This window comes from Cotesia typhae, unplaced genomic scaffold (assembly GCF_013202065.1).
Source record: "Cotesia typhae breed Kobodo isofemale line unplaced genomic scaffold, CoteBio_Ctyphae contig_59, whole genome shotgun sequence".
In the NCBI taxonomy this organism is placed as follows: domain Eukaryota; kingdom Metazoa; phylum Arthropoda; class Insecta; order Hymenoptera; family Braconidae; genus Cotesia; species Cotesia typhae.
Window position 1 is genome coordinate 1,793,599 of NW_027423761.1, and position 10,728 is coordinate 1,804,326.

The 10,728-nt window shown below is 30.4% G+C and overlaps 1 protein-coding gene across 1 annotated transcript; it reads left to right on the forward strand.

The window, feature by feature from the left end:
- The first annotated feature begins 3,948 nt into the window (after positions 1 to 3,948).
- Positions 3,949 to 10,180, forward strand: LOC141532275 (O-acyltransferase like protein-like). Its single transcript, XM_074250551.1, has 6 exons — positions 3,949 to 4,027; positions 6,227 to 6,392; positions 6,465 to 6,661; positions 7,753 to 8,060; positions 9,687 to 9,829; positions 9,915 to 10,180. The coding sequence occupies exons 1-6, from the start codon at positions 3,972 to 3,974 to the stop codon at positions 10,137 to 10,139; spliced, it is 1,095 nt and encodes a 364-aa protein (XP_074106652.1). The 5' UTR covers positions 3,949 to 3,971; the 3' UTR covers positions 10,140 to 10,180.
- The last annotated feature ends 548 nt before the right edge of the window (positions 10,181 to 10,728 follow it).

Consider the following 10,728-nt stretch of genomic DNA (forward strand, 5'->3'; position numbering starts at 1 on the left):
AACAAAAACAGTTTCACTGTAAAAAAATTGCGCCAAGTCCACGTTCATAAAACTCATCTCAATAACGTTTGCACTTTACAAAAAAAAATAAGACTCAATATAATAATTGTCATTCTCTACAAAAAAAAGTGAAATACAAAAAAATACCAAGAAACTGTCATAATGTTAAAAAAATTGAAAGAAAATTTGTTGAAAATTTTAAAATTAAAACAAAATTTTTTTATCGTACTTGGCGCGCGTCATTGAGTACCCCAAATTTTTTCGGAAGAATTTCAACCCGAGAAAAAACGATTTTGCTCGAATTTATGTAATTATGTATAGTTATACATATTCGGGCTGATCAGCTCTAATTACATAATATATGATTTCATACATTCTTATACTTATAAATTTACATTAGTCAAGCATACTCAACTCATTAAAAACACTGCTTACTCGATTAATTATCAGTTTCAGTGAAAAATCCGTTTTTAAATTTTTTTAAATTTTTAGTGGACATAACTATCAATATGGTGGTGTGGTGAAATCATCTGAAATTATATAAAATTTTTGGATTCAATTTTTTCAGCTCTGTCATTAAGCTTCAATGAAGAAACTTGATATTGCTTAGTTTAATTGTAATTAACACATTTTGATTGGCAATCACACCGCATTTTCTCAATTTAGTCGGCCATATGTTTTCTTTTCTAGAGCACTCAATTGTATCTACTTTGAAGTAGTTTTCATAACCAAACACGAGAGGGCGTTTTAGTAAAATCATAAATGATGTCTGGAAGATTAAAAAATTTCAAATAACATATGTATGACATGTCAATTTTACCTAAATTTTGTAAAACTTATTATTAAATAATAATAGTTGATTAATTAAATTCATGCATTTTATAGGTTGACTTAATTATAAATTTTTAATCATTCAAAGGATGTTTATTTATCCTGAAAAAATTTGGGGTACTCAATGACGCGCGCCAAGTACGATAAAAAAATTTTTTTTTAATTTTTAAATTTTCAACAAATTTTCTTTCAATTTTTTTAACATTATGACAGTTTCTTGGTATTTTTTCGTATTTCACTTTTTTTTGTAGAGAATGACAATTATTATATTGAGTCTTATTTTTTTTTGTAAAGTGCAAACGTTATTGAGATGAGTTTTATGAACGTGGACTTGGCGCAATTTTTTTACAGTGAAACTGTTTTTGTTCGGATTCAAATAAACCGGAATCGTATTTAATGTATTTCGATGTTAATAATTTGTATGGTGCATCGATAAGTATGCCTTTACCAACAGACTCATTTGAATGGGTTGAGTTAAATTTTTATATTAATCAAAAAATTGATAAGTTTTTAAATAATACCGATGGTTTTGGCTATATACTCGATGTTGATCTGAAATATCCGGAAGAATTATATGATTTACATAAAGATTTACCATTATGTCCAGAACACTTTTTACCTCCAGAACAAAAGCAAACAAGATTAGCAACTACTTTATATGATAAAAAAAATTATGTAATACATTATAGAAATTTAAAACAGTGTTTAGAATTAGGATTAAAATTAATGAAAATACATACCCTGATAGCCACCTTACCTGTAACTTACTGTCAAACTACGTCCGCAATTTGAAGCTAACTTGACGGAAAGAGTTGGTAAAGCAAGCGATTAACTATTAGTTACCTATAACTTACTCTGCAAACAGACGTCAAGACTTGCTGTACAAGTATTTCTGTCAAATTGTAATAAAGTTGAACGGAAATTTAACTACAAGTTTGATTGTTAACTTGTATTCAAGTTTCGGCCGTAGATTTCCGTCAATTTGCTTACAACTGTTGTCATGTAAAAAATTACCGCTAACTCGATGTCAAGTTAACCGTAATTGCTAGAAGCCAACTACTTACTGAGAAAGCGCTGGCTATCAGGGTAGAATTTTAAGATTTAAAGAGTCACCATGGCTAAAACCGTATATAGATAAGAACACTGATTGTAGAAAAGCAGCAAAAAATGAATTTGAAAAAGATTTTTATAAATTAATGAACAATGCAGTATTTGGTAAGACTATGGAAAATGTTAGGAAATATAAAGATGTCAGAATAGTTACACGATGGTCTGGCAGATATGGTGCATCTGATATGATTTGCAAACCAAATTTTCATAGTCTTACAATTTTTGATAAAAGTATGATAATTATTGAAATGAATGTTGTAAAAGTGAAATTCTATAAACCAATCTATGTAGGTTTTTGTATTTTAGATATGTCAAAAACTTATATATACGATTTTCACTATAATTATGTAAAGAAAAATTTTTAAAATGAGGATTCTAAGTCGGTAAATATCGATCACCAAATCGATGACAACACTCCAACCATCGGTAAAAAATAACACAAAAACCCATCATCGATATAAACAGAAACTCTACCAACAACCGTCGATAAGGCAGAAAATCAATGTCAATAGTGTAGTAATCTACTTTATATCGGGGAGCCAAACCGACCTTGCTTAGCTGCTCATGCCAACCATGGTCGTTTTTTATCCCGATTTATGCATGATTAGCTCTGAAAGCCCATTGTTATTTCTAATTAATTCAGAATTTTTTAAACGTAATGATAAACATCAGTTTGCACTTTTGGTGATTACCAAAAAAAATTTTTACTTCCCAAGTGGAAAAATGATTTGCGCATTATAATGTCATTATAATGACGTTATAACGTCATTATAATGCGTGTCAAAAATATTTATTTTTCCAAAATTTCCCATAAAAAATCTAAAAAATACCAAAATCTCTGCTTTCAGATAATTAAGTTTGAGCTGGAAACTGTCATAGCGAGAGAGGTCAATTGATAACTTTAAAATAAAATTTTCTGAAGGATCAGGAACTCAGCACTAAAACGTTTTTTCCGTAAGCTTTACTTAAACGATTAAATCAAAGGAGGTTTACTCAATTTCACAAAAAAATTGTACAACAATTCGGGAACACTGCGTCAAAATATTTTTTCTTGACCTTGAAACGCTGAAATTTGAGCTAAATTAATTTATTAATTAATAATTATTATATCGTCTTGAATTTTTATAATAACTGTTTATTGAAAAACAAGAAAAAGAACTCAAACCTAATTATCTTAACACAGAGTTTTTGGTATTTTGGACATTTTTGATGGGAAGTTTCGGAAAAATAATATTTTTGACACGCATTAGAATGACATTATAATGCGAAAATCATTATAATGACATTACAATATTTTTCCATCTGGGTTCAAAGAAAAAATTTTTATCACATCTGACTATGCAAGTCTCATCAGATCTAATTATAAGTTATAATTAAAAGACTGCTTATTATTGTTCAGATATAAACAGGCACGGTCACGTATGATCAGGCCTGGATGTTTTTAACGCTGATCGTTTTTTACCGGGATTTCACCAAATATCATATTTTCTACGAAAAAAATTTTTTTTAATTTCAGTCTTTAAAAAACACAAAATAACCAAGTTATCAATTATAAATCAGTGGTTAAATATTTCAGATGCGTAATTGGAGCTTTACTAACCTTCCTTTTAATGTGCACCACCTGCGATGTACTATCACAAATCACAAGTATTAACAGTAACTTTGTTAATACTCTCAGCAAATTTTCATTTATTAACAACGGTAAACGCATTCTGAGCATGAATGTAAATAAAAATAGCCTACCAATCATTGCAAGCCTGAAATTTTACTCTATGTGCGGGGTAATCTTAGGACACAGATTCCTGCTTTCTGACTCAGGCAGTGTTCTAAATATTGAAGAAAAGGATGAGGTAATTGCTTAACGGATTATATATAATTAACTTTGATGTAAACTTTCCAAAACATTAATTAAATATTATGGTTAGTGGTTGCATACTTTTGGCGCCGCAATCGTCTTCTCAGTGATCAATTACGTTGATACATTTCTTGTGATTACCGGATTCTTAACTTCATATTTGTTTTTCAAAGAAATGGCTAAAGGACGCAAGTTTAATCTTCTCGCTTATTACGTCCATCGATACATGAGGTGAGAAAGTAATTTTTTAAAGTAACCAAATTTTATTTCGGGGCATGAGCTATCTAATATATATTATTAGGATGTGCTACGGTCCCGTGTAACTTGTGTGGATTTCCCTATTATTATTATCTCCTTACCAGGGGATGTGTTGTAAAATGAATGCAATCCCTCTCTCACACTTGCTTATCCCTACTCTCGGCCCCTCAGGCCGTATCATGTTCTCCCAAACAATCTGATATCAATTTGATATAATTTTTCTACGATAACTAATCATACGTCGGTAAGGCAGACAGCTCCAACAATATAGACATCAACAACTATTCAATACATAGAGCATTAGTAGTGGTAGCCATAAGATATCAATAGCATTAGTCCCGGGTCAAAAAATTTAATCTGTTTTATGATAAATGAAAATTTTTAATATTTTTCATTCAATTTTATTTTATTATGTGTATCTATTTCATATAAAAATTTAATCTGTTTTAACCCGTACTATTCCCAATTCAGACTAATTTTAGACAATTTTTAATGTTACAATAAAATTGTTTTCTATTGTTTCAAATCCAAAATCAGACTTTTTTTGTCACAATCATTTAGCTGGTTTTGATCACATCAAGGTCAAAAACAGACCAAAACGTTCCATAATTTTTAGTCGGTTTTTTATCGCCTGTAGATAAAAAACAGACCTTTTACGAATTCGATAATAATAATAATAATGAAAATAATCATAATAATAGTAATATATTGATTTATTTATTTATTATCGTTTTATTAGTGTCCTCGAAGATCTTCTACAGGACACGAATTTTCATTCTCTGAAACTTAAATAGTGACTATTCACTATTTCGTGGTGTAATGTATACCAAACGATATACTTCGCACTACCAAATAGTGAATACCGCTCATTAAATGATGCGTGAAATTACAAAGTTTAATATTAATCTTGTCATCTTGTCAACATTTTAATCTTGTCGATGTATTCACATTGTCTTTAATATCGATGATTAGAAAACTATAGATTTAGATCGAATGAAACGATGAGAACTATTTTACGTATGTTATTACAAATTTATTAGTTATCACTGCAACTAATATTCGCAAATACAAAACTTTTATAGCCCATGAAATGTTAAGCTATGACAAATAAATATGACAGATGTAAGATTATGATCAACGATCAGTTCATAAAACAAGAGAGCGCATCAATATATTATAAATTAATTTATTTTTTCAAATAAATGCGACTTAGAATAATTTTTAATAAGATACTTAAGACTCAAAAAAATTATAAGTCGTCATCTTAGTCGACTTTTGGTCTTTGAACATTTAGAATTAAAATTGTAGATCAAAAATAGTATAAGATTTCATATTGAATTTGAAAACAATACATAAAGTCCAAGTACAAATTAACTAGATTAAAAACCGATCAAACTTTTGTCTCATTAGATTAGAAACAACATAAAATATTTATAGCTGCTCAATTATTTTACTAAAAGGTTGTTTAGACTTAAAACAGATAAAAAATAATTTGAATAGTAGGTCAAATACAGATGAAAATGTTTTTAAAAGTTCAAATAAAGATCAATAAGTTCAAATGCAGATCATTTTGCTCAAAATCAGTTTAAATTTTTCGACCCGGGTAATCCAAAGTATTTGCATAAATTAATAAAAATATCAATTCAAGGTAACTGGTGTTGAAATTCTTTTTAGAAGTAAACCCTTAATTACTTATTAGTTTCCCCTAGTTAAAAAAAACTATAGTTATAACCTATCAAAAGAATCCATCCCAGTATCTCAATAAGGGCGATTGTTTTTTTCAACATCATAGCTACAATTAATAGGTTCCTTCCTTTTATATCTTTCTTTTTTTTTTTATCACCCTTACAACATCTGCTGAGAAGTCGTTTTTTCAGCGACTCAAACGTTTTAACTGATAGCCGGCTATACCTCGACTAGATTTTCCTGGTTACTAACGTAGGGTGGGACACTTTGTGCATTTTGCTCATCACGGGAGTAAAGATTACCGATACGTTGACGGGTTTAGTTCACAAGAAAATTCCTATAATTTGTTATTAAAGTTCCTGTTTGATTATCTCCAAAATTTTTTCTATTTTTTTTTTTATTTCATTAATGATAAATTGTATTAACTGAAAGTAATTCATGATTGATAACAATTGTTGATTTATAATAATAAATGATTGACTGTAGATTAACACCATCATTCATGGCACTGTTATCAATAGCGACATATATACTTCCAAAAATGGGTTCAGGAGCATTATGGCAGTCGACAAAAATCCAAAGTGACTGTTGTAAAGAAAAGTGGTGGGCAAAGCTACTTTATATCCACAATTATGTCTATTCACATGATCTAGTCAGTATTTACAATTAATCTCTTATCAATTGATAATGCGCATGTTTATAAATATCCAGGAATTTTTTTTAGAGGTGTTTAATCCATACTTGGTACCTGGCAGTAGATATGCAACTATTCTGGGTGAGTCCATTAATCGTCTACCCATTATACAAGAAACATAAATTAGGATTAATTATTCTGAGTACCGCCATTGTTGCATCAGTCATCACGCCAGCTGTCATAGAAGCACTTAACAAGTACCAGTTGTACTTTTTTCCAGATGAAAAGTGAGTGTTTTCTTGGTTTTAAAGAAAGATTTTTTTATTAATGCTTATAGGCTACTTATTTTTTTTTATTTTATCAACCCTTCCTCATTTTTTTACGACATACTTTTAAATAGATTTTTCTCGTTAGTAGAAAAAAAGACAAGCATTGTCTTTCAATTCTTTTGTTTCTAGTAGATTTCATAGAAATCTAACTATTGCATTGGTCCTTATGATGGAACTTCTGAAAAATTTCGCCACATTACGACTCAGCTCGTCAAGCAGATTCAGAAAATGCATATGGTTCAAAAGTTTGTGTATGTATTTAAATATATACATACTAGCGTGTGCCAAAAGTCAATTTCCGTGAAGAAACTTTGAAAATTGAAATTTTGAGTTCCGTTTTTAACAGGAGCTGTGTTTGGGCATTTTCTCCGATATTTTGGGTTCAAACGATTTAAATTATTTTCATAGAATTTCAATAGGAGCTTTGTTCGGGCACTTGCGGTCAAATGCGGAAATTTCATTTAAAATTCCAATTTCAAAAGGTTCTTCACGGAAATTGAATTTTAGCGCACCCTAATATATTCATTAGGGTGTGCAAAAATGTAACTTCCTTGATGGACCTCTTAAAATTGGAATTTTAAGTTCCGCTTTTAACAGGGACTGTGTTTGGGCATTTTCTGCGATATTTTGAGGGGAGAGGATTTATTTGATTTTCATAGAACTTTTTAACAGAAGCTTAGTTTGGGCATTTCCGTTGAAAATTCAAAATTTGGCCGGAAGTACCCAATTAAATCTGCTGTTTAAATTCTATGAAAATCGAATAAATCCTCTCTCCCCAAAATATCTCAGGAAATGCCCAAACACAACTCCTGTTAAAAGTGGAACTTAAAATACCAATTTTAAAAGGTCCATAAAGGAATTTACATTTTAGCACACCCTAATATACATATATAAAATATTTACCTAATGGTATTTTTGAAACTTACTTGACTAATTATGACATATGCGAGCAGAATCAGGTAAAAATTCCACTATAAGAACTGATGCAATAGTTAGATTTCTAACGAAATCTACCTAATAAAATCTGGATTACTTAAACGGTATTTCAGGTATGACCACGAGACATTGCTGCACTTTTACGTTCTCACTTCCAACCGTGCTGGGCCGTGGTTACTAGGAATCTTAACAGGGTACCTGTTAGCAACTGATCACGGTATTCCTACGCCTGGACTACGGAAAACAGGTTGGATTTTAGCAGTTTTAGCTTTTGCATACTCGTTGTTTACGTACAGGATCTACCAGCAAGAATATTACCAGTCGAATATCTACTTTAAAACTTTCAATGCCGGAGTTGGAAAACATATTTGGGCATTTGGAATCTGCTGGATTATTTACATATCTTTAGTAGGAGAGGGAGGTAAGAAAAAAATCAGTTTGATCTTGATATTTTCGATTGACCAACTAATAACGTGCAGAGTTTGATCGAAACTAAAGGTCGTTGATTAATTAAACTATATTTGAGAACCGATTAGTCTTATTGAAGAAGTCCTACACGGAAAAAAAAATATTATTACTGAAGCCATCTATCAGATACCTACTCGTAGATTCTTACTGTAGCAATGTGTATTCCTACAAGAACACTACTGTAGGGTTACTGGAGCGATCTGTTAGTTGGCTAGAATCGCTCACCAACATTTTTCTTACAGAGCCCTTTTACCAGACAAAACGATTTAAATACTTAATATTTTATATTTAATAACAAAAAATTTTATTATTCTATCGATTCAATCTTTTATTAATTATTATTGAAAAATTATACGGATAAATAAAAAAGAATAAGTAATTAAAAATTATAAAATAGATTACATATTAAATTAACAAGTTTTTGATGATACTTATTTATTTTTATGGACCATTTAAAAAAAAATTGTCACAAGAATTTAAGAATTTTCAAAGTTTTATATATTTGTTGGTGATGGTCAATTTTTTAAGAAATTTTTGGAGGAGTTTTAAATAATTTGTTGGATCTATAAATTTGCTCCACCACATTTTTCATTAAATTATTCGGATTTGATCCTGTCATTGCACTAATTATTTTCAACTTTATTTAAAAACTACCCAAACTATTAATATCTCTATTGGAAAGAACAAAAAATTAATAAGCCAAAGTTTTTTTTAATCATAATCGATAACTCTCGACAGTCGCATATAAATTACAGGTTTCTAGTAAATAATTACATTAATTTTGGAGGTGATAAAATGTGTCAAAAAACAAGACTGCGGGCAGAATCTGAGACTTGAACGAGGCATTTACCCCTCACAGCAATCCCGTTTGGCTCTCCCAGAGCACCGGCTTAGCTATTTTAGCCAACTACTGTATTCCTGCCAGAACGATCTAATAGATGGCTCTAGTAACTCTCTAACAGTTGGTTGAGTGGGGATAGCTGCTATAGCATTACAATATTGCTCCGTGAGCAATATTTTTTTTTCCGTGTACAACTTATTTATAAAAGTATGTATTCAAATTCACTCGTGAACGAAAGAAACGCCACTTTTTTACAAATTGTCGATGAGCCAACCAAATCAATTATTACATGTGATCTCAGACATTTCTTACTTTACTTCCCTGGGTATGTAATTAATGATATATTATTATTGTAATTGTATACAACAATAGTATATTGCAATACAAGGGCAGAAAGTTTGAGATCCCTACACTGCGCGCTATAATGCTCGATGCGAAACCGAGCAGATAACGTGCTTGACTTCTAACTATGAGCACTGATCAAGCACGGGTTCGAGTCCTACCATAATCGAATAATTTTCGCTGTGCGCCAGGTTAATTTCCGATTGTCTTTGACTGTGAGGACTCGACTAATTGCCGAACAAACATTGGCTGTACATGATATCATCATAATGGCCAGCTGGACTACACTAGCAGAAAAAAAAAACAATTCAATATTGACCAAATTATCAGAGATTATTTAACAAAGGTTTTGACAAAATAAATCTTAAATATTTATGTTAGTCTTATATTTTTCAGGTATTATATGTCAGTTCCTGTCATTTCCGATGTACTTGCCCTTGGGTAGAATATCATACTCAATTTACCTTCTTCACTACGTAGTGCAAACCATGGAAATAAAATCTGTTAGAGTTCCTATGTACATTAACGAGTTTCAGATGGTAAAATTTTTACAACTCATCAACTTTTTACCCTAAATGAATATTATTTAATTATTAAGTAACTATTGTTTAATCTACTTTGCAGGTCAATTTTTATGTCAGTGATCTAGTTATCTGCATTTTCGGCGGATTTGTCTTTTGCCTCATGTTCGAGTCTCCATTTTTGGTACTAGAAAAATTAATATTCGCCCATGGAACTGAAAGGATAAGCCAATCTTCGGTTGAGAATGAAACTAATAATCCAAAAAGATACTCAAAAAAAAAATTTTCTATTGAAAACAAATCAAATAATCTGAAATTTTATGAGTAAATTTTCTACTGTCTTTCATGTCAGAATTTATTTTTGGGAGACAAAAATTCTAACACCAACAATAATTTTGAGAAAATAAATCAATATTTTCATATTATAACTATGAACTGTAGTTTATGTCTTGTATAATATAACGACACTTGAACTACTTTAAAAATATGTAAAAAATAAAGACCTGAACATATAAGAATACTGATATTTGGGTCACTCACAATAAAAGTTAAACTTTTGGTTGATTTTAAATAGATAAATTACCTGGCAGGCCCCGAAAACATCCGTTGTCACACTTGAGATCTCACTGACAGTCTTTCTAGAAGTATCGCTTGAAGTCTTGCTGACGGTCTGGCTGGAGATATTTCTGCGTGTGTGTGTGTGTGTGTGTGTGTGTGTGTGTGTGTGTGTGTGTGTGTGTTGTCGCACTAGTTGCACAATATACTATTATCTGTGTATAATAATAAAAAATTAGACATTACATAATAAATAATTCAATTTGCTTTTATTCTATCATTTTGCTTTAGAGGATAAATAAAATTGTTAGCAATATTAATATTTTTATAATACTTACCTTATTATTATAACCATAGTAAAT